Source organism: Anabrus simplex, chromosome 2 (assembly GCF_040414725.1).
Source record: "Anabrus simplex isolate iqAnaSimp1 chromosome 2, ASM4041472v1, whole genome shotgun sequence".
In the NCBI taxonomy this organism is placed as follows: Eukaryota; Metazoa; Arthropoda; class Insecta; order Orthoptera; family Tettigoniidae; genus Anabrus; species Anabrus simplex.
The window spans coordinates 1,213,712,414-1,213,738,177 of record NC_090266.1 but is presented as its reverse complement, the minus strand read 5'-3'; the positions used below and the strand labels follow the sequence as shown (position 1 = coordinate 1,213,738,177).

Genomic DNA, 25,764 nt, shown 5'->3' with positions numbered 1-25,764 from the left:
TGGAGGACTCCCTCCTCTGTTTCTTTAGCTGTATAACAGTGAGTGTAGGTCTACATGTTTAGTATCATAATCAAATGTTCAAACATAAAATGTGGTCACATACATTAGCTTTTGCACTTCCCTTCATTCTCTTCCATTGTTCTTTCAGATGTGCAATGCTTTTTAACTTGCCATATTGAGAACAAAATTCAGCATGGATATTCTTCCATGCTTCCATCTCTTCATATTCCAATTTGTGGAAGTAAATTTATTTTCCACCACTGGTGATCTCTTCTCCACACATGAAAAGAGGAATAATTTCTCTTCTCGGCTCCAGTTGGTCTCCCAAATCTTCTTTTTGTCAACAATTTTCAGTCCTTGTGAATCGTATGTGAATAGGAAACAAACACGAGTTGTTACAGACATCCCAGAACACGGTCATCTAGATGTACACTCTGCTAGCTAGAGCGATGCATCAAGTCGGCCATATTCTGCTTTGCACATGCTCACAAGTCAATTGCAAAGCTTGGCAGCGTATGCAAGGATGATCTCTAGACTATCTTAGCATGTGGATAATACAGGTCAATGAATGACATTTTCTTGGTCCGTAGTTAGTCCTGCATAAGTCGGGTCTAACTTCAGTCCGGACTAAAGCAGGACTAGTGAATGTTCATGAATAGCACCCTATGGCTTAGTACAGGCTCTGCATTTGCCTGATGTGAAAATGCAAAAGTACAGACAAACATCTTCAGAGTTATCGATGGTGGGGTTCGGACCTACCATCTTCCGTATGAAAGCTTACAGCCTCACGGTCCGTATTGTGCAACAAACTCGCTCTGTGAAAAAATCTGAGCAAATAATGGTAGATGTGCTGAACTGATGTACAAGTGGGCAGAAATCCTCAGTCCAACATTCAAATGCAGATTTTCCAGACAAACCATGAAACACATTGAGGAATGTCTTGTCTTTCCAATCTGGAATTTTTTTGAATTTCTTGGATGCTACTCTAGATGCTCTGCAGTTAACCAATAATTCAGACATTAATTTGTATATTTTTGGTTTTTTCCTCATGTGTTAATCCTGAACAGTTTCCAGCCTCCAGTCTATTGGAAGCATTAGCCTCTCCGTTGCCTCCTGTTCTAGCCTCTACACCCTCATTACCTCCATCCTTCCATTCTCATATCAACCAACCCTTCCTGGCAATCTTTCCTCATTCATACTCTGCATGTGCCCATACCATTGCAATCTTGATCTTTCTATTCTACCTGTTATGGTTATCTCCCTCACTCTTTCATTCCTCCATCTGTCAAATGTTGTCACTCCAATCCTATTCCTAAGGAACTTCATCTCACAGGCCTGTACCCTACTTTTATATTTTTCCTTCATTGCCCATATCACTGATGCATAAGTCAGTATGGGAACGTAATAGGTGTATTATAAAATCTGTTTGCACCTTTGTGGCACTTCTTTGGCAGTTTTCAAAAACAATGAGGTGCCGGAATTTTGTCCCACACAAGTTCTTTTAGGTGCCAGTAAATTTATCGACACAAGGCTGATGTATTTGAGCACCTTCAAATACCACCAGACTGAGCCAGGATCGAACCTGAAAAGTTGGGGTCAGAAGGCAGCACCTCAGCTGTCTGAGCCACTCAGCCCAGCTGTGGCATTTCTCTGCTCCATATTGAACTGATCTGCCTTTCTGACCCATTTGTTTATTTCTCTCCTATTTAAGAATGAAACAAAACAAAAAAAAGACATTACCAAAAATTAAGTTTCCAGAAGGAAACCATTTAATTTCGTCGATTGCAAACGTTTTAAAATAAGATCATAACACACAATGATAAGTCTAAGACAGTTACTCACCTCACATACTGTCCCTTCAGTAACATAAGTAAAGCAAGTTTGACCATGTTCCAACGGGAACTGGAGTCGTACTTCATTATATTCAATGCCATGGCCACGTGCGAGTGACAGTTATCACAACAAAGATTATGCTGGAAAAGCAAGATACACATGAATTACAGTAACATATTTCCACAAACACAAACATTAGTCTATTTTATTATAGTGGAAGCCATTTCTTTTCAGTTTTGACGTAGTTTATCTATAAGCGTTAGGTTCTTCAGTTCTTTGAAACTAATTTATGATTATATCAAATTTAGAAAATACCTGAAAAAAGAAAAGATTTAACAATAAATTATATGTGAAAAACAAACAACATAATGAAAACAGAATGACATGTTTCATTCTTGAAAGAACATCATCAGATTCTATCATATCACACTTCTTTAAAAAATTATAAATTGATTAATATTGTTAAGTGTAAAATCATTTATGTTAAAACCTGTGTCCACTGTAACCGTTTCTACAGCGGTTACACTATACACAGTAAAGGAAGGAAATTAAGTGCAGTTACACAGTACCAAAAACCACTACACACTCAGTGAAAGCTCAGCTGAAACTACGTGGATCTCTGCAGATAACAACTTTAGTAAATATCAGTAGGGCCAACCAGATGGCAATAAACCAGGAAGGTGGGAAGGAGCTGGAACCTACCAAGGGCATGGACATGGCTTAGGTTGCAGTTTCAGAAATAATCAACCGTGATCCTTAAGTTTGAAAAATATTATTTACAAATGGACTTTACAAATGAATTCCGAACAATTTCAGTCATACGGAAGGTACCGACACACAACTTGTGAATTACGAACTACAGGTTCTTTGATAATAGCTTCCTGTAAGTTCAAAGATTCAAACAAACTATACATCTAGTTACAAATCCAGTTGTACAATGCAATTTAGTAGGTAAGAAGAAACGTAATACGCTATTACAATTTACAGTGAAGTTAAACATACGTTTCAAAAACTCTAGCGTATATCAAGTGACACAGAACTACCAGAGGCAAAACACCAAGGTAAATATATTAAACTACAATTTACATATTTAGCGAAACAAGGAACGGGGAATGCCTCGAAAACAAACAGGCAAGCCCAGCTGAAAAGCTAAGGCATCATAAATAACTAAGCGGCGAATCTAGGTGAGGTTAGGGCAGACTCCTATATGAAAAAGCAAGCAAACATTACAGGAAATTTAAGCTGGAACGGAAATCAAGAGTGCTTACCCACAAGGTGGCCCATCTCGGTAGCGAGACGACGTCAAAACTTCGGACAACCAGATAGACGGCTGACAGACCACAGACAGACCAAGACCGACCACGAATGCTGCCTCGCTCTCTTTATAATGGAAACCCTGGCCTTGGAGTAGCCAATCAGAAGGCACGAGTCCGCCTATCGCCACCCAGATTCACCAATCACAACTCTTACTTCAGTCGCGAACTTTAAATACTTTCTCGAATACACACGATCGTGAATCTTCCATTTCCAGAATAGTCAGAAAATACTTGCTAGAATACATAACAAACAAAAGGCAACACACCCTGTTCAAAAATTTATGTGACAACTTTCTGGATACTTCCAGTAAATATAGAACTGAAATCTACTATTTACAACCAACCTATGTACAAATATTTCTTACAGTGTACAGGTTAGGTACCTGAATGGAATACAAATAAAACATTCTATCACCACACTTCAGATCATACCGTAAGTACTACGGAAAGTTTACAAATAAAGTCTTCAATAAACACACTCCTCTTCCAATATATACCACACCTGTGACATCCACTATTCTAATAATTGTTGAAATGTTATAACTTATATTAATGACGTACTCTTCAAGTGGAGGAGGATCAGTGAGGAGAGAATATCCTAACATTTCAACAATTATTAGAACATTGGACACAAGTTTTCAACACAACTGGTTTTCTTCTTCTTAAGACACCACCTTCATATGGAGACTGGGAATTCATGTATCCAGCTCTGATCTTTGCATTGTACTGAGCCGTTACTGTAAATATTATAGGGATAGGTCTATCCTTGAGGATCTTGAAAGCAGTGGGTTCCCATTGCCTTCTGCATCCTAATGCCGTTGATGAAAATTTTGTTCCTCCGCCTTTACGGAAAGTTTCTTGCCACCGGGACAACAGAGTGCCCTAACCTATACCTGCTCATCCACTCTCAGGAAGAGACACTTGGAATAGGGGATCTCCTTATACCGGGAGATATTTGGTCCCTACGCAGTTTGCCTGCCCTAAAGATGGCTGAAAATAAGTAAGGGCAATAGATTTACATAAACAATACAAACTCTGTGGCCTAGGCAATGCAAAACATGAAGAGTAGAGTCCCCATTTGTATCATGGTTTCCATGGCTATAGTTTTAAAGCACGCAAAATGGCCAACACTTAGGGAAGTATGATTGACAAAAATAATACTCTGCCCTTCTAAATGGTGTTATCTATGGAGTGATTGTAAGAAATCAAGATGTCAGACACTTAGGGCACAAAAGTATAGCAAAGTATGACCCTAATATTACTAATAACCAATCGTAGTCACCAAGTAACACCAACACACGGTCAGCACATACAATCAAACCACAAATTGCTCCTAGAACCCACAACTGAGGCCCAATTCTTCTTAATAAACTGATATATAACTCAGAAAACCTACACCTGATCTTATTCAAGGCCTGCTGTAGAAAAAACAAAAGAATGGTTTTACACTTCTTAATAATATTAATTACTTCATAATTTTTCAAAAAGTGAAATTTGGTAGAATCTGATGATGCAACACGTCATTCTATGTTACGTTATTTCTTTTTCAGCTATAATCTGTTGTTAAATGTTTTCTTCTTCAGGTATTTTTTAACATTCTTATGTAATCATAAATTAGTTTTGACCAACTGAAAAAACTAACAGTTATAGATAAACTAGAAGTCATCATTAGTAAAATCTGTTCATTATTATAAAACTTTTAACATATTCAGTGACCTGCACAGAGTGTCACAATAAAGTAAGCATTAATCTAGCCATGAAATATTAGTTAAGTGAAGGTACAGGTGCATGTATGACAAGTAGGTGCAAGGTATGGTGGCAATTTTTATTGATGAAGAGCAGACTACTTTTGTATGAGTACAGTTCATAAAAAGCAAAAAGTTTACAGAATGGACACAACAAATTACAGGTGACGGCACACCTCCCAGGATTCATGAAGCAGGCATCTGTTGCATTACCTAATTGGTGGTGATGATAATGATGATTCTTATTGTTTAAAGGCACCTAACACCTAAGTCATCGCCCCTAATGGTACTAAGTGGAATGAAATGGAATAATAATAGTAATAATACATTTCTTTAAATGTATCCACTGACTAGAATTGAAAACATATAATGATGAAAAAAACTATTAAGAATTTAAATGATCAGTGGAATCTAATTTGCAATGCCTCATTTCTTACAAGATGATAGAAAAAATAGATTATGGAAGAAAAGGCTACCTTGAAGTGAAATCACATATTGTACCTGTCAAATTTGGTAAGTAATTAACATTTATTTACATGCTTGCAACAGCCAGCAAAAATTATATTATTAAGTGAGAAGGGCTAGATTTTATTATCAGCGAGCCGTACTAGCATGCAACAAGTGGCTTGGCGAGTTCTTAGCGAGGCAAAGTATTGATCGGTTTCCCATCCTTTCGATCAAGATCATATCGATACCTTAAAGCACACTAGTTCTATGTCCACTTTTGACAAGTTGTGGGAAATCGCAAAACAAAACTTGAAATTGATATTTTGTTATAATCCATTGTTCCTGTGTGCTATTACACTGATTTTTTATGAAGAATAATGCGTCTGAGCCATAATTCTAAAGAATTTAAGTGTAAATTCTCAAGATTTTCTTATTTTAATGTGTTTTTGCACTTAAATCGGGACATAGCACAACTGAGCACTAACAAGTATATCACTTTTGAACATAGTACTACCAGTCACAAAGGCGTAAACAGGAATTTTCAACAAAAACAATATTTTAACTGTAAGGGAAACATTTATGACATTTTAGTACTTTGAATGGCCAATTTCAGGTGTCGCATGTTTACATTTGTACATTTCTTTTTAACATATATATGAAACTTACGACCTAAACAAATTGAGATTTATGCCTAATAATGCCTAGATGATACTTATTAACCCCCACAAATTTCATTATTATAAATCTGATGCCTGCGATTTTATAAACTTTTAAACGTAGCGATCGGTGTTTACATGGGACGGACTTTAAACTTCGCATACCTTTACGTTTTTTCTAAATTCTGCGAATTGTGATAACTTTTATTAGTAATGTTAATATATTGTTTACAAGAAGGACAAATGTACATTTTGTGAAAAAAAAAAACACGTGTAAGTTGCATAATGTCTGCGTAATATATTTAAAAGTGATCGTCGCGTGTCCGACAGAGTCGCGGGATTACACACGCGAATCTGCGCTATGGCGACATGGCATGAGGGGCTAATAAATCTTTAACTTCATATCAAATACAATCACTGAATGGTAAAACGTATATTTAATATCGCAGCAAGTAATAACAGAGAAGGGGCGAGATGGAACAACGGTCAAACTGCTTGCAACCATCAAGATGGACTGGGTTCGAGTCCCGATTAATGCATCTGTAATTTTCGATGTGAAAGCCACGTCCGGTGGCTCGGATTTCACGTAAAATATGAGGTTCCATCACTTATGATAGTGTGATTATCGGTTACGTGAAACTACAAGCTTCCTTCCTCCTAATAATAATAATAATAATAATAATAATAATAATAATAATAATAATAATAATAATAATAAGATATATAACTACATATACTGGTACGGACATATGGCCTAAGTAAAGTGTTTTTATGAATTGTCACGCATTTAATTAACACTAATAACAGTGAATGTAAAATGAACTAAAATATTTGAAAATATCTGGACATTCAACGCTTACTAGTATGTAGCCTACAGTTTGAATTGTCACAGGTGAACAATGTAGTGGAAGTGGAAAATGTTTATTGAAGACTTTATTTGTAAAGTGTGGTAATATGTTTTATTTGTAATGACCTAACCTGTACTGTGTAATATTTGTAAAATATGGTATGTGTAAATAGCAGATTTCAGTTCTGTACTTAATGGAAGTATCCAGAAAGTTACATGAATTTTTGAACAGGGTGTGTTGCCTTTTGTTGGTTATGTGTTCTAGAAGGTATTTTCTAACTATTCTGGAAATGGAAGATTCGCGAACGTGCGTATTCGAGAAGTTTAGTTAAAGTTCGTGACTGAAAGTAGGAATTGTGATTGGTGAAACTAGGTGGCGATGGGCGGACTCATGCATTCTGACTGGCTACTCCAAGGCCAGGGTTTACCTATATATAGAGAGCGAAGCTGCGTTCGTGATAATTCGGACTTGTCTTGGTCTTGTCTTGGCCTGGTCTGTCTTGGTCTGTCTGAAGTTTTACGTTGTGTGTGACGCTTCGCTACCGGGATGGGCCACCTTCGGGTAAGCACTCTTGAATTCCGTTCCGGCTAAAATTTCCGTAATGTTAGGTTGCTATTTCGTATAGGAGTCTGCCCTAGCCTAACCTAGATTCACCAAATTAATTATTTATGATGCCTTAGCTTTTCAGCTGGGCTTGCGTATTTGTTTTCGAGGCATTCCCATTTCTTATTTCACTAAATAAGTAGACTGTAATTTAATATATTTACCTTGGGGGTTTGCCTCTGGTAGTTCAGTGTCACTTGATGTACGCTCGAGTTTTGGAGAGTACGTTCACTTCACTGTAAATTGTAATTGCTTTTTACGTTGCTTTTAACCTACTAAATTGCTTTGTACAACTGGATTTGTAACTAGATGTATAGTTGGTTTGAAGTTTGAAACTTGTAGTGAAGCCATTATCAAAGAACCTCTAAGATATGTGTATCACGGAGCTTATAGTTCGTATGTTGCAAGTTGGTGGATTTTGTTTCGGAATATATTTGTAAAATTTCACTTGTAAATAATATTTTTCAAATCTAAAGATCACGGTTGATTTATTTCGGAATTTGCAATCTAAGCCATGTCCATGCCCTCGGTAGGTCCTAGCTGTTTCCACTTTCCTGGTTTATTGTCCACTAGTTGGCCCTACTGATATTTACGTATGCTTTGGTCGGCGGAGATCCGCATAATTTCAGCCAATGTTTCTCTGAGTGTGTAGTGGTTTCTGATATTGTGTAGTTGCTCTTACCTTCCCCCCTTTACTGTTTTAATGCTTTGTTTTGTGTAACCACTGTAGTAGCAGTTACATGAATGAAAGCTTGATCAGAAAAAAATATAAAATGAAAAAACAATTAATGTTCATTCTGCTTCTGGTATAGGCACATCAAAATACTATTTCCCATGAGTAAAACGAGGCACCGGTAATTTTCTTTCGATTTCACTTTCATTTTAAAAGCACTCGTCTTTCGTCAGTGGTTCACAAAACAGCTTCGTCGTGGCACTTACGAAAATTGGTTACAAAATAAACACCACCACTTTCAGCTATGGTACAAACATAATACTTGGAATGTTTCTTTCCGTTGTATTTTCCAAGGACGAAGTCTCCCACTTCAAAAGTCGTATCACGGGGTGTATTTTTGTCATCTGCTTCAATCTTGTAGTCTGGATGTAGAGTGTGTGTGCTAGTTGTTTCTGAATAATGTTGTTTTTTGTCTGAACTATGTATTTTTTTATTGACTCCACATAGTGAAAATCATGTGTTCCTGGTACTGCACAGACATCGGCGAAGCGGCTTTCCAGAAGGGGTTTACTCCTTTCAACATATTCAGAAGGAACAAATATAACATTTGTGTGCACTGAATTTCTTTTCGCTACTTCCACGACGTCGTGCACGTTTATAAGGTCCCTTTTTGCACGTAGAGCAATAGTCAAATTCCTTTTTAGTGTTCCACCAACACCGTCAACAGCACCTTTCCCGTGACCAGGCGCCAAAAAATTCCAAGTTACATTCATTCCAAAAGTTTTCTTAAAAAACGTTAGGTTTGCGAACATGAACCCTTGCTTGAACTGGCTCGTCACCCCATCCGAGAAGATAAACACACTTGTGATTTCTGGTCATTTTTCCTTGATGTCTGTTAATACTCTGCCTAAAAATTAGTGTGTGGCATATTTGTCATGCTCCACATGGTCAAACATAATCGCATATGAAGCGTGATTTCCTCCCGCAAATCATGTAACAGGAGTAAATATCGTAATTTGTCGGCAATGCCAATAACCCTGAATTTCATTCTGTGGAAGAATAGTGAAATTCTCCTCGAAATCCACTTGCAAAACCATTGAATTTTCAGTCGTTTGTTTTTTCTGTACAACGAACATTTTGCTTTGCATTCTTTTAATAAATGTGTGTTTCATAAACAAGGGGCACGATTTTACTAGTTTATCAAAACACTCTTGAACTGTGCCAGATTCTTGAATTCGGGATACGTGATTTTCATCATCACTTTGCCATTGGTACCACTCAATTTCGTCTCCAGCATTCCTGCATAATGGCTCCATGTGACGGGGAAATCCCCGGCCGCGCGCTCGCGAGAACGTCGTAAACACGCGACTTATTTTACTATCAGCTTCGTATGAATCCATTTGAAATTTTAAATGAATGATATAGCAGTTTGGAAGGGTGTACAGTATTGGCTTTGCATACCAAATTTTATTTAAATTGAGCAACGCACTTTTCGTCTACAGAAACTTTTATACCTTTTATGTTTACATGGCCTGCAGCAATAAATTCATCGCCTTATTATACCTTATATAAACTGTTAATAACCTAAATTAGTACTTTACTATGGAATTAATATTTACCATAATTATTTTGATACCTTTTCATCAAAATAAACAGTAATCCCTAAAACATTGAGAAATATCAAATGAATTTAGACTGCACATAAAGGTTCCATTAACCACACAATTAAAAATTGAAAGGCATTAATAAATGAATACATATCATAAAATTAATAAAATTTAATGCATCTATCATTAAAACCAATTGCTGAGTTTTATTTTAAATTTTACTTCTTTCCTTTTTGGGTTGACAATTCTCTGGAATCAGCCGAATACAATAAAATGTACAATGGAATATCAAATGTAAAAAAGACATAGAACAGGAAGACCACCACTGGAATATTCTTGGAACATTCTAATCATCCTTGCCCGCTGTCGGTGCCCATACAGCTTCATCACAGACATCCTTTGCAGAAGGCAAGTTGTTGATGAAGCCCTTGTAATCAGATGGGATTACACCATTCTTCACCAGATTCAAAAAATCTTTCTTTTTCTGAATTGATATGGGCAGCTGAGCTTTGTTGTTTACTTTCAGAGAAATGTTTGCCCAATCAATTGTACATGGATTCACCACAAGCTTGTGGAAATCGTCCTTCACACCACACTTGAAGTGTATTGTCGAACAATTTTCTTGGAAACGAAACCACTTTACGTGAAACCAATTAACTTTCTCATTCATAGAATCTCTTGTTCGATTCTTCACGACTTGTTTTGTCAGCTGTTCTAAGTCGTACACGCTGTTGTAGCTGCGTTGAATGACAGTGTAAGGCTGAGGCTTCTTTCGATTACACGTTTATACTCTTGTGGAGTATAAATAGTTTTGTGGTTTCGACATTTCTCTATTGCGGCATGAATTGAGTCAACCTCAAGGTAGCTATGGCCACTCTCCACAAATTTCAAGTCTATGGTTTTCAAGTTAGGGTGCATTTTGGTACTCATTGCGTAAAGCAGAGCAGAAACTACGTTTTGGTTCCTGTTCTGCCCACCACATGTATCAGCATACAGGACCAAATGCTCAACTTCCGGATGCAAGTGCTTAATGTAACTCAGCAGGCAGCTGCCAATTTCTGCACTCCCTTTCCTAACATAGGTCTCATCCCACAAGTAGCAGGTTCCATTCTTGAATGAATCATAAACTGTAAAGTTAAAAACTGAGAGTTTTCTCTTACAGTAAATTTGGCAGTCCCCTGCACAGGGTATTGGAGTATCACTTCAGGTCAAATCTCCACACACAAACTTTGGATTGTCAACCACAGTTCTGGTATCTTCTTCCTTCATTTCTCGTATTTGAAGCTTACGAGTGATGTGGTCCAAATAGTCCAAGTTGGTGGTAGTTGTCTTGGTGCGTTCTATATCGGTGCACTTCGAGCATTGATCCTTCTTCGGGTTGAAAATGGCTAAGGGTGGTTCGAACTTACTAAAAATCGCCCGGATTACAGATTCTGACACCTGAGGGCAATTCGCATCCTTGCTGTATAGGTAATGTAAGGTTCGTATGTTTGTGTCCAGTGCCAAGTAGAGACGATTGCTCTTCTTTCTACAGTAGTGAGCAGGAACTATCGGAATCGAGTTAATGAAGGCATGAACGTGGCAAACCAACTCGTTCTGCATTTGGAGCTGGTCATCCAGCCCTCCGATCTCGCCCTAAGTAGGATCCATAAGGGCTCTTATACTCCAAAGCCGCGTTTACCACACTCTTCGAAATAGCAAAGGTATTCAGAAAAAATCTTTGACATTCTCGAACTGCATTTCCGGATGTATTTGGCAATGTACACTTCCTACCAACTTCTTTATTGAATTCCGAATCAGGTTGCCTTTTTCTCTTCCATCGAACAGGTTGCTCACTAACAAAGTTGCACAAAATATTCTTTTGACGTTCGTTTTTTTTTGAAACCATAATATTCATCGAACAGTGTTTGTTGGTGTTCTTGAGTAATGTTCATTAGGCATCTGAATCTATATGCACAGTCATCCAGCTTCACAGCCTTGGGTGGAATAACTTGGCCATTGACATCGCTGTAACTCTTGCCAGCCAGCCGATTTACCTTTTTGACCTTTCCCTTCCAGTTTGCAGGGTCTGCAAAACGTCGTCTTTTCCGCTTTGGTGTTTCTGATGCAATATAATTGGCAATACCAATCTCGGAAACATCCTCAGGAACATTCGGATCAAGCACTGCCTCTTCATTCTTGTTATTTAAGGTTTCTGCAACAGCAAACAATAAATAATAATGACCATTTGCAAAGACAAATACAGGAGGAGAGAGGCAAATGGGATATATTGGCAAATATTTGTACCAAGTATTCATCATTGTTAATCTTTATGCATTTATAACTCGATCTTACCATCCAATGTATGTTGTGATTCATGATTGTCACTTCCAGCATCCTCTGGTGGTTCATAACCTTCATCTCTTTCTTTGCTTGCACACCTTTCAAGAACTGATATGTTGTAATTGTTGCTCTCCTCAAAAACTACAAATTGGTTTTTGGTAGAAATAGTAAGATCATCTTGTTCTATTGCATTTGTATAACCTGTAAACAGATTCATTGTATTATTAGAAAAACAGATTGAATCAGAAAAATAAAATTGACATGATTGACGTTTAATGAAAGCCTTACCTGCTTCATCAGTGTGCTGGTTCTAATTTGATATCACTGTGCCATCAGCGTTCACAATTGCTATGACTTCTATTACCTCGTTACCAGTTCTGCAATGAATTATTAAACATGATAAAACACAATAAGAACAGTTTTGTAGGACTAGATATGTAGGTACACTATGAGAAAAAATGTTAATGGTCACCATTAATGTCAGTTGCAATGTTTTATACGTCGACCTCCATAAAATGGTCAGTGTCATACCCTCGTTCCCCTTGTACTAGTACATCCATAGCAGTGGCATAACTTTGAAAGTTAATTTGGACCTTATCAGAGGTGTTATTTTCAAGTTCCTCTTCTTCCAACTCATCCAACCACCTGCACAATTGATCTGCCTCTGCACTCATTTCTAATCATATGCAAAATAAATACATTAGTACAGCCTTCAGTACAAATATGAGGTTTTGATTGTTTTAATACATAAAGAATAAGTTTAATAAGTTGATAACTTACCGCTGTAGTATCTATATATATAAAATAAGAGTTTTGTCTGTACATTGCTCAGAATTTGAAAAGAATGGTATTACTGTATCGGTCATGTCTACAGTAACAAGGAAATGCACTTTTTACTTTTCCGTAATTTCTGTCTGTCTGTCTATCTGTCTGTCTGTCTGTCTGTCTGTCTGTCTGTACACGCATCACTGGAAAACGGCTAAAGAGAGTATAATGAAAATCGGTGTGCAAAGTCGGGGAATAAGTAGCTACAATCTAGGCCATAAATAATTTTATTAATGCTGATAGAAATGGTAGTTTAGGGGAAGGCCTAAAATTTAATTTTCAAATATTTATGTTATTAGTGGTCTTATCTTAATGAAAATTGGTATGCAAAGTCAATAATTTTATTCACGCTGATTGAAATGGTAGTTTACGGGAAGGCCAAAAATGTAATTCTTAAATATTTACGTTACGAGTGGTCCTCAATGAAAATTGGTATGCATAGTCGGAGAATGAGACACTATAATCTAGGCTATGAATCATCCTATTCACGCTGAGTAAAATGGTAGTTTAGGGGAAGGCCTGAAATTGAATTCTCAAATATTTATATTATTAGTGGTCGTATCAATAAATACTACATAACCAGAGTTATATAGAATTAAATTTCTGACCATTTATGTCCCAAACATTTTACTGTACCAGCTATGATAACAGAGATATTCATGAATTTGTAATTTTGTTGCTTAGTCCATATCAATGCCAAGCCATGAGGAAATGGGTTAACAGAATTTAATGAAAATTGGTATATACAGTCAGGGAATAAGAAACAACAGTCTAAGCTATAAAGAAATTTATTCACCCTGGATGAAATTGTAGTTTAGGGGAAGGTGCCTAAAATGTAATTTTTAAATACCTATGTAATTGTTTCTATCGAAAAGTATTATATAACAAAAGTTATAGAGAATACAATTTCCGATCATTTATGTTTTATTCGGTTTTACCGCACCAACTATGGTAAGAGTGGTATTTCAGAGTTGGATGAAAACTAAATGTGAAGACCTACAACATCGAAAGCGCATAACAATGATCAACAATAACATTACATTGACCATTGTTTGTTGTGATGTTCTTTCTCTCTTATGCTGCCTCTCAACTCCGATAGATAGGATTAGTGCTGCATACCGAGTATAACAGTCTGACTGAATATTGGCGGGAAATAGCTGGTGAGTTAGAAAACTTTCTTCTTTAGCATGCCATTCCTATGGTTCAAACATTTTCTGATACAGCTGGTACGTAACACACTGGTTCATCATACTATTCCAGCTACTCGATCCCTACTCTGACACGCTGTTTTGAATGAGCAGTGTGCATACTTAAGGCAGAGGCTCACTTAGTAGTAGCAGCAGCAGCAGTAGTAGTAGTAGTAGTAGTAGTAGTAGTAGTAGTAGTAGTAGTTGTTGTTGTAGTATGGTCTAGTCTAGAATAACAATGTAGGCCTACTGTATTCCAAATTATAGCACCACAATTCACTAAATAACTCAAAATTCAACCTGAAAAGAGCTGTTTCTTAAGAAAAGCTTCTTCCCCTTCACTTTTATTAAATTCTACATTCATTTTATTCCAGATGGCCAGTGAAGAGGGGGTTTCTCCTCTGGCTTGGAGGAAAAATTTGCCTCCAAGTCAGATAGATTTTTCTGCCCCCAGTGAAGTGAATTAAGATTTTCCAACTCATAGGGTACTCGTAGGAAACAATAGTAAAAGGGCATAGTTTTCGCCCTGGGAGTCTCCACTAATCGACCCCTCCCCACCGAAAAAAGATGAAGAGTGTTCACGGATCACGGCTGTCTGCGGCTTTGGTCATTCCAGCTCTGGAACTTTGTACTGTTAGATCAGCAGCATAGTCCTGTTCGTTAAAAGTGAGAAAATGTGTGGTTTTTCATTTGATCGAGTATTTCATATGAAGGCATTGCATTTAATCGTGCCATTCCTACTGATGTCATTGTAATGACATATGTTCGTTTCAGTTGGGAAAACCACTAAGAGTGTCTTTCTGAGGATGTAAAAATGCAGGTGGAGAGTGAGTGTCTACCATTATAATGAAAACTCCCCAACCTGATTGTAACTGATGGTAGGCAAGCGGGCCTACCACTACAATGAAAATTCCCTAACTCAGTCTTCATATGAGAAAAGACGTTTGGTGACTTCCCTGTCACATTTCTAGGGTTAAGAGCTATGGAATTTAATACAATCTTGCTCACAACGTGTACACTACCTAACCTAGAATTCTGTATACAATCTAAAATTCCATAGCGAAGCACGGGTACATCAGCTAATGTAGTATAACAACAACTATAAAAGCAGTCTTCACACTCAATATTGACACCATGTCACTCATTCGCGATTAACACCTACAGCTATTATGCGAGCCAGAACAAACTGCTGTACGGGGCCCCCAAAACAACAAGTACCAAGGCCAATAATGAATCAAGAATATGATCTATGTCCATTCTTGTTTCGTGAAGTAAATGCACACAGATACTATGTCCAGACATAGCACAATTGAGCACGTGAGACCTGACAACAAGGAAGATATCAGGACATACTTACTACTTGTGTGTGCTTATAAGGAAGACAGGGGAGGTCATAGTAATTTTAGGTTTCTCGATTTTTCTCGTATTTCCCACTTGGTATGGACAAAGAACAACTGTGCATTCAATGCCGTTTCTCATGACTAATCTGGTGGTACCAATATGTCGATATCCCAAAAAAGTGGACATACTTGTGTGCTTTAAGTTTTTGTTATGATAGTCACATGACAGACTGGGTTTCTCAAGGCTAAATACTGTGCGTGCACATATCTGCTTGCTCGCTAAGGGTTTCCGGAATAGTCTCAACCAATAAATGTGGCCAGCCATGAACCAACAGTCTGTTAAAATGAATGACACACCTCCAAGCCAGAGGCTATAAAACCTTCAGCATACCGTAAATCGTTCTCTTATTGCGCCTTACTTTCTTATTCTGACGGAATATTACCTTGCTATCACATCTACAAGCATCGAGCCCAGATTTTAAACATTGTTTTCAAAAAATCAGTGAAGTTCGCCAAGCTCGTGCACTTTCTAAAATTTTGTTGTGTCAGTTGCAGCTAATTCCAACTTTGCACCAGTAGAGGACCACAAATCCACTGGAAATCGTCGCCTACTTTAGAATATGTCTTCCAACATCAAGAGGATCAACATATTCGATGTGGGACTTCAAATTTCTGGCCATCATGAGTTGCTAGACATGTGAGGAAATTCTAGCTTCAAGAGGGTGAACGAGATGAATGAACTGGGAGAATGAAGGCACCTACTGAGGATCAAACTCCATCATAAAATCTGAGTACAATTTCATGTAATCCAATCTGTCCATCTGTGTAGAAAACTACATGATCTCCTTCTCTTAGCCAGTATTTCTATTAGTTTTGCAAACTTTAGCCATATTTCATACTTCCAATCTTGGTGGTGTCATGGTAGACTTGTTACATGTGTGCACGAAAGTTGGGATTTTATTAGTGTAGCTAACTCTAGTTCGTCATCAGAGTATATTTCCAATCTTATGCCAGTATTTAAAATAAGACCTAATAACTATTAACCTGTTGATTAATAATGGATTTAAATAATAATAATAATAATAATAATAATAATAATAATAATAATAATAATAATAATAATAATAATAATGACTTCTGGAAACATTGTGAGATAGAACTGGGTAATATTTAATTTTACTTGACTGAGTTGAGTTTCATGCATTTATCCGGTAATTATTTAGGATTGTGTCATCAGGTTTTCAATATAATACAGATATTGTCGATAGACCTGATAATCACTGATAATAATAATCACCATAAATTATGAGATCGGGTTAAACATGAAGTTGAAGGTCGTGAGCAATAAATACGAGTAGATTATTTTTATGGATGATTTATGGTGAGCTCTATATTTTGCGTATTTGCCTGGAATATTGGTGTACCTGGAGGATAATTATAGTATAATTTGGAAGCATGTGTCTTGGGAACACAGCATTCTAATGAAATTGTGGTGCTTATAGACCATTTCTTTGACTATTTTAAGATGATATCCGATATGATATGCATGATGACTTTTCTATCAGATCTTCGGATAATAACCTTCAATTCTACACATTCATCGTTGCCATATAATTATTACATTCTTTAAAGTGATAACTCTAATTCAATCATGTGCCACGTACTATGTCGAACGTGTTTTATGAATAAAGGCTCATCTATCTGATCCAATCGACTCTAATTATGATAAAAATCATGAACCAATAATCATTCACCCAGGATTAGAGTGTAAATAGTGTAAATAAATTCTGTGTGTCCATTGTGTATGTGGGTTGTGTGAAATGTCGTAGTTAGAGATATATTTTTAATATGATTTTGAATATTGTGCTTTAGTCTGGCCATGTGTTCACCACGATGGTCCAGATTATTTCAGCGTTGCATTTGTTGATCTATTTCTTTGGAAGCGTTTATTGAAGTTCCGTGAACTTAATGATAGAGTTAAAATTTCTATGCTCTGAAGTTAAAAATGAATAAGATCATTTAGTTTCAAAGGCAAAAGCAAAGATAGAGAGTTTTGATAAAGATTGTAAATTTAGACTAGGATTGTAAAATTTTAATTACAAGAAGTATTAAATTTTGGAAGGATTATTCCATGTTGAGATAATTCTGTAACACAAAATCAAGTGATGACAGGAATACATTTTGAATTAAGGCATTTAATAATTTAGAATAAGGAGTACTGTCTTAAGATATAACAGTATCCTAACGTCATGTGGTCATGTAATTTAACGCCGATTAAGCAAGTTAATAATTTCAAGTGCTTAAATCAATTAATTGATTAATTTAACTGTGACATGAAGTTATCAGAGATGTTTTCATTGATAAGGAAGCAAAGATAACATGAATTCTGTAAATAATATAAAATTATTATTGGAAGTGTAAGATAAAGTTATACGCCACGTGGTTGAGTATAATTTTTTATTTTGTTAAAGGTGAAGTAAGCGAAGTTCAGTTTCAATTATGATGTTACTTCAGGATTGAGTTTGGAAGAGGCCCATCCTCGTTTAATTTTCATTTTGAAGCCAATGAAGGCCTAATTTTCGTTAATTTTTTTTTTTTTTTCCAGAACATAACGCTTTGTAATGCCTTTGCTGGCGAGATGTAGTGTTTACAGTGCACTATGTCTTCTGGTATGGGCTATATCAAATTTGTTACTTTCATTGACCTGCCTCTGTCTCATCCTTGGCTTTGACAATATGAAAGTGACTGAGGTATGAATGATGCTAGTAATACCCCATTCCTTATGCAGCCAGTCCCTGTTATGAATGGTGTGAAAATATTGTTCATAGGGTCGGTTGGTGCATATATTTCAGTGGGCTTGGCAGACTGATATGTAATAGCAACTGCTGGCTTGGTGAGGAAAGCAACGGGAAACTACCTTACTCCTTGTTTCCCTAGTACGCCTCTTCAGTGACACCTAGGCAATTTATGACAGCTGTTGACAGAGCTGCAGAGGATCAAACCAGCCTTCGGGCTGATTACCCAACATACATACAACCCTTTGTATACGTGAATGAAGAAGTTAAACCAGTTAATTTTGTAAATTCAATTAAAAGTATTCACACCTTGAAGATGTTTGTTTGAAAACCAGCAAGAATGAAATGTTATGATTTATGAATTAATGCTTATGGAATAAATGTCAAACCTGTGTTGTGATTTGTTCTTTTCTTTATGGTCGTCAATACTATCTCTTTAAATGCCTCTGAAAGGACAATCTGTTAACGAACGATCCACCTCGGGATCTCTCATGTACTGACTGAGCTGGACCGGAAAAAGTGGGGCATTTAAATGTCTTTCCCAATGTGGGGCTATTTAGAGGCTGCTTGTTAGCTTTTAAATGCTTACCCGAACATGGGGCTGGATTTCAAAGCTAGTTGCTAGTTTTTAAATGCCTTCCCGAACCTAGGATTTGATCTTGTGCAGTCTAAGATCTGACGACCATTTATTTCAGGTTGATTATGTGACATTTTTTCGCCTAAATCTTTGTGGCTGACATAAGCATGTGCTTCTTCTTCTTCATTGCACTTCTACATATTAGTTCCTAATTAGTGTCGCCTTCTAAGATATTTTGCTACCATGTTTTTCCTTCATTTCCACCTAGATACACCTGCTCCCTTAACAAAGCTGCAGATTGTTCTTTTTTGGTCACCTTGGACTTTTCTCTCTCTTCACCTGGTAGTTCTAGAGTGGAGAGTCTGATTCTACCCAGCGCCTCACATTCGAAAAGTATGCGTTCAGCTGATTCCTCTGCTTCATTGCAATTCCTACATATATTGTTCCCTTATTACTCCAATTCTATGTAGATGTTTTTTCAGATGGCAGTGTCCTGTCAACAGTCCTACTACCCATCTTATATTTTCTCTGCTGAGTTTCAACAGTTCTTTAGTATGCTTCTTGTTTGGTCCTTTTATCAGTACCTTTGAAAGCCTGCATCCTGGAGTATTTTTCCAGTTCCCCATTTGTTTCTTTTGTACCCATTTTTCTATTGTACCAGTAAAAGAGCCCGACTTTATGATTTAACTTTAAAGTTAGCATGAAGTAGTCCTCAGGGCAATACTGGGTGGTTACTAGCTAGGGCTTGGTACAGGAGGCAGGGTCCTATCTACAAGAAAAAAATAATTAGAATGAATAATAGCTTTTTATTTAGGAAATGCATTTCAAAGTGCACATCACCTTACTGTTGATAGTCGCTGTCTTCAACATCGCCTTTTGATGATCCGTGCTCCCAGTTCACCAGGCTGAACGGGGCTGGAACACGTTCTGGAAGATGCCAATACTTCGTTGAGATAAAGCCGGAACACCCAAGTCGGTTTGATACGGGTTTGAGTCTCGAACTTTCGACGTTCTGGACGATCTCCGACGTTCTACGATGTTCTCCGACGATGTTGTAGGGTAATCACTCGTCACATAACTTATACGAGTGTCCAGAATTACACAGTCCCCCGACACTTTGGTTTAACAGCACTGCTTCATTTAATATGGTTGGGATATGCCGTCGAATTCACTCTTAATCTTGTAGATATAATTTAAAAGTTCACTAAAGATGTAGATGCGATTAGCATCGAAATTGGAAGAAAATAAAGCACAGCTCATGAATAGAAATAAGGAAACTGAAAATTGTTCACGCACTTGGCATAGTTCGTGGTGATTTTCCACTAAATAAATTAGCACTTGACATTGAAAGAAATGTATGACTGCTCTAGAGTTTACCAAAGACACTGCTGTCAGCCATGCAATAACACTAAACACTTTGACGAAGAAATAAGGTTGAAATGAAAGGCACAGTTCGTTGTTAGGCGCACTTGACATTGAATAAAATAGGTGACTGTTCAAGGATATTGCTGTCGGTCACACACAAATAATTTCCACACTGTTCAGAAAAATAATACACAGTTCTATTTGAATTGGATAAAAAAAACACAGTTTGAATTAACAGTGAAACACTTGTGTCGCAGCACACGATTATACTTTTATCATGGTAATCATTTGCAGTAATATTCATGGGAAAGTTCGAACACTTTCATAAATACTCGTGTCTATTAAAGAAATTATGCTGACGGAGATGTAAAGAAAAAATATCACAGTTCCTAGAATATTGCAGTAGTGTCACATTTAAATTAATATTGGTTCGGAGATTAAGTTTCATACAGTCAACGTAGTAATAACTCAGTTCTACAAGAACGAAAGTAAGTTTTATCGAGAAGTTTCTACAAGCGCACAGAACGTAAGTTCAACTGAACTGTTGACACTTAAGTTCAATACATGACTTGTCATAATCAGAGTTCCAACACACACAAATTTTATAAGTTCAAATAAAGAATTTGAATAATTAGTTCTTCATCACTCACAAAAATTACAAGTTCAAATTGACTGATAGACTCAATGTCCATTATAAAGACTTTGTTATACATTAGAGTTCACACGCGCACAATTGATAAGTTCAACACGACTGTCAGAGTTTAAGTCCCACATGAAGACTTTAAATATTCGAAGATAGCCTCTGTCAGCACTTCAACGAACACTGCAGTGTGGAGAGTCAGGCTGAACACTCAGCTATGACTGTCTGATCTGGGTAAAGTGAGCTCTCCTTATATTCAGTTTGGGGCTCCTACGTCATCATATAACGTGATCCCTTTGAAGCTGATTATCTCGCGAATCCCTCAACGGATTTACTTGAGATTCACAATTTGAGACATTTATGTTATCCTCTTCAAAATGACGTAACGCTCAAGTCGCTGCGATTACTATTAGAGAAGTTTTGAATTTTTTTCAATCAAATGTTCGCGAAGGTGTGACGTTCATATCCAGAACATACCAGGTCAGGCAGGCTACACGTGGCGCGTCAGGCGGGTAGTCTATCTTGCCCCTGCAGCTACGTCACTCACACAGCTGTCCCCCGGCTCGCCTGCTCGTTCCTCCGAACGTAAACAAACCAAGTTTGCTCTGAATATCTTGCGTGATGATTGAATACAATTAATTATAAAAAAATTCGGCATGTGCAGGTCGTAACCGGTACACTATATAGTGTCGGGCTTGTCGATAGGAAATCCCGCATACAGGTTCTGGGCCTACAAAATGTGTTTCTGCCCCTTTCCTGGCCAGTTTATCTGCCTTTTCATTTCCTTTCATTTCCTTCTATACCTGCATGCCGTGGTACCCATATTATTTTGACAATGTTGTACTTTGAGAGCTTCAGGAGAAGTGAGTGGCAATACCAGACAATTCTGGATATTATCTGGACTGCTTCTATTGCTTTAATGGCCACTTGGCTGTCCGTAAAAATGAAAATGTTCTTATTCCTATAGTTCATTTTCAGATTTTCTTGAAGACATGTTGTGATAGCAATCACTTCCACTTGAAAGATCGTAGTGTGTTTGCCCTGGCTCATCTGGATTGATCTCTCAGGTCTTCTCCCATTGATCCCTCCTCCTGTGCCATCCCCAGTCTTTGAGCCATCAGTCCACCACACTATACCTTCTTTTTCAGTACTCCATTTGTTGATATCCCATTTTCTTTTTTTATTATCTGGGTCTTAAACGGTTTTTCAAAGTTGTACTTTGGTATCATATGATCAGAAGGCATGTGTAGAACTTCCTCTATTATTACTCTGTTAATTTTACAGTGTCCTAGGTTGGGTCTTTGTGCATTCCAGCACTCTGATTGTGCCAATCTATATGAACTCACTTTAGCCTGCCCTCTTATGAAACTGCATAGTGATGCGAGGTCTACGAAATTATTCAAGGCTTCTGTCGCCATAGTTCTCATAGCCCCAGTTATGGCTATGCATGCCATTCTCTGTAGGCTATTCAATCTACTACTGACTTTTCCTTGGCTTACTTTCTGCCACCAGATAATTGCAGCATAGGCCATCAATGGTCTAATGATCATTGTATATATCCACATTACCACTGTTGGTCTTAGGTCCCACGTCTTCCCGACGGCTTTTTTACATACATACAGCAAGTTCTTGGCCAGGGTTATGCTCCTTTCTATATGTGGATTCCAGTTTAGATTTTTATCTAACACTACACCTAGGTGCAGTGCCTGTTCTGGTGGAGTGCTACTTCAGTGGATCTGCCAGGTCTATATGCAAACTGATTTTCATGTAACGTTGAGTTCAGTTGCACCCTTCTTCTGATATATTTATCCAGAATTTTCTCCACTGCTTTCAGCATGATGGAGGATAAATATTATGGTCTGTATGCTTTGGCTTGGGCATAATTTACCCTTCCAGGTTTAGGTATGAATACTGCTTTAGCTTCAGACCATGATATATCTTACCCAAAGAGCTTCAGTGATCTCTTTCCCTCTAATTTCCTCCTTCTTGTAAGAGGGACCAGAGTTATCTTGTTCGGGTTGACTGATAGTTGTTCTTCCCAACACCAGTTCTCCATAAGGTTAAGTAATCTTTGCAAGAGGTCCTGGATAACACTTATCACCTTATCTTGTACCACAATCACTAGGTCATCTGCGTATCCTTGTGTATAAAAACCTTGTTCGTTGAGCATAGCTATGATTTTGTTCACCAAGAGGTTCCACAGCAGAGGAGAATGAACTCCTCCCTGAGCACAGCCTCGGGTGGCCCTAACCGTCTGCGTTTCTTCAAACAGGGTTGCTTTTATCTTCCTTCCGTCTAACATGGATTTAATCCATTTGACGACGGTTTTATTCACCTTGCTCTTTTCCAATGCTTTGATCATAGAGTCATAGGTTGTATTGCTGAAGGCTCCTTCTATATCTAGAAATGCCGCTGGTGCAATTTCTTTATATTCTAAGCTTTCCTCTAGCTTACAAGCCAACTGGTGAAGTGCTACTTCAGTGGATCTGTCAGGTCTATATGCAAACTGATTTTCATGTAACCTTGAGTTCAGTTGCACCCTTCTTCTGATATATTTATCCAGAATTTTCTCCACTGCTTTCAGCATGAAGGAGGATAAACATAATGGTCTGTATGCTTTGGCTTGGGCATAATTTGCCCTTCCAGGTTTAGGTATGAATACTGCTTTAGCTTCAGACCATGATTTGGGCACATACCCTAAATTACAAGTAATGAAAATCATTGCAAATCTCTATGGAAAGTATCTTATAATCAATGTAAGAAATTTATTTCACTTCCACCTATTCAATACACTATATGAGCCTGAAAATTAAAATCGCCAAATTGGGCAAAGATATCAGCTTCTTGAAGCAGTGTATTACACATGATTTAACCCCAAATTTTTTAAAAGGCACCGTTAAAAAACACTGTTCCGCACCACATTCTATCAAAACTCACCAAAAAACCAACAAAAGTTGGCTAAGAAATGAAATCCGGTTTTTACACAAGAAAAAATCTTACTTGAATAATAGACTTTACGAGACTCGCCTTGAAGCAGCCAATTTGCTCCCTAGTGCCCAGTGGAATCTTTTCCAAGACCAAATCAATAATAGACTTTTTGACCTACTTTCGCAGAAACAACCTACCTTAGAGAAAAAATTAAACACTTTAAAAATGAACACAACTCCACCGAAAAATCAGTTTAAAGAGGCTAGTTTGCCTAAAAATATAAAGGCCCAAAGCACAACTGGCCTAACCTGAATAAAATGAACATCGCCACTACTTTAGTTATTGAGTCTGAAGCCGCCATCAACAAAATACCGCTAGAACAACACGACGAACTTAGATTCGAAGTAAAAAGGAAATTAGACAAAATGTTTACTTCTGACAACGTAAACAAAAGATTCTCCTCCATTAATCCCGCTGACAATAAGTTGATTTCCGAACACAAACAAATCGCTGAACTTAAAAAGAAAATCAGTAATAACAACCTGATAGTCACTAAAGCTGATAAAGGTAATACCAGTTATAATGAATAAAACCGACTGTGTCTCTAAAACTAAGGAATTTTTTAACAGCAGCATCTTTTCAATAATTAAGAAAGACCCAACCCAACTAATTCAGTGACAATTAACACGTTCAGTACCTGCTTCTGAGCGGGACACTTGAATGTCTGGACCGGCCATTTTCATGCCCGGCCCTCGAGACGTGCATCACTTAATACAATTTACATTTACTCCTAAACTATAAGTGTTAGAAAAATGATACTTTGTGTTTACCTGTAGTAAATATTTAAGGTGTGATATATGGTGTGATAGGTTTCAAAATACGTCTAATTTTATACAGCCTATCTATATTTTCGGCATAACGATTACTGTCACCAAAGTGAAGAAATGAATATGAAGGAAGCGTATTCGGAACATTGTTTTAGAAAATATCGTAGTATTAATAACAGGGTCTTCAGTCCAGTACATTTTTATATCAGGATTTTGGACTAATCGGTTTCCACGATTGCATGATCGAATTCTTTGTGAAAGGCCGGGGCGCCGCACTTATCACTTGACTCGCGTATAGATTGGTCTGCTCACACATACTGATAAAATTCGTCATTCATGAAAATACTCACGTAACTCAAAATACCCTGCTTATTTTCTATTTGAACGTTTATACCTGAATTCTCTGTAAATGGTGGAACGGGTGGACAATAACTAGAATGATATGTATCAGGCACTTCACTTTTCTCTGTAGGCCTATCGGATTTGGGAATCGCAATTTCCTCACCACTCTCACTTTCACTATCTGAGTCTATTTCAGGAATAAGTTCATCACCAGAATAATCATTGTGAACAATATCTATTTAATCTTCCGTAAGATACTTTGTATTATAAGCCATTATACTACACTGGGTAAGGACGACAAGCACTGGATTGGAATCTCAAGTACCGAATTGACGCGCGAGGAAGTTATGAGATTTTCCAGCTAAAACTGCTGAGATAAACATGAGCCCACTCAACGCGAGGGTTACCTCAACAAGATCAACCAACTTCCTGCTACAACTAGTAACGCTGACTAAGGTGTAAGAATGCATAGATGACGAATATAAACAGCATTGCTTCGCGCGGAACATTAAACGTCTTACGCCGTCCACGGCCCGCAGCATAGGAGCAAGCTTGAACGTCTTACGCCGACCACGGTCCGCAATGAGTTAAAACAAACCCTAAAGAACACTTCCTTTCTTTTCACGGATCACAAAAAATCTAAGCTTTTAAATATGAACCCAGGTCTTCCTACAGCTAAAGCCCTCCCAAAGATCCATAAGGCCAACATCCCTATCCGCCCTATTATTAACTATAGGCCTAGTCCTCTGTATAAAGCCGCTCAATTTGTCTAAAGTTTCTTGGCTAAAAACTACCATTTTCTCGGCAATAAGTCTATTAATAACACCAATGAATTAATTGACAAACTAAAGACCTTCGACTTGCAACCTAACCACTCCCTTCATTCTT

General features: G+C 37.5%; 1 protein-coding gene and 1 long non-coding RNA gene across 3 annotated transcripts in view; both read right to left on the bottom strand.

The window, feature by feature from the left end:
• Positions 1-25,764, bottom strand: part of LOC136864801 (transmembrane protein 222) — a 176,781-nt gene that overhangs the window by 40,248 nt on the left and 110,769 nt on the right. For both annotated transcript variants that reach the window (XR_011017864.1, XM_068226431.1), the window contains exon 3: positions 1,843-1,973. Coding sequence is in view for 1 of the 2 variants with exons in the window: in XM_068226431.1 (XP_068082532.1) it covers positions 1,843-1,973 (131 nt within the window). In the remaining variant the exon portion in view is untranslated. The remainder of the gene's footprint in view (positions 1-1,842; positions 1,974-25,764) is intronic.
• Positions 9,907-12,234, bottom strand: LOC137498572 (uncharacterized). Its single transcript, XR_011017865.1, has 2 exons — positions 12,063-12,234; positions 9,907-11,922 (listed from the first exon to the last, which is right to left on the bottom strand). It is a non-coding gene; the product is annotated as an uncharacterized lncRNA (long non-coding RNA).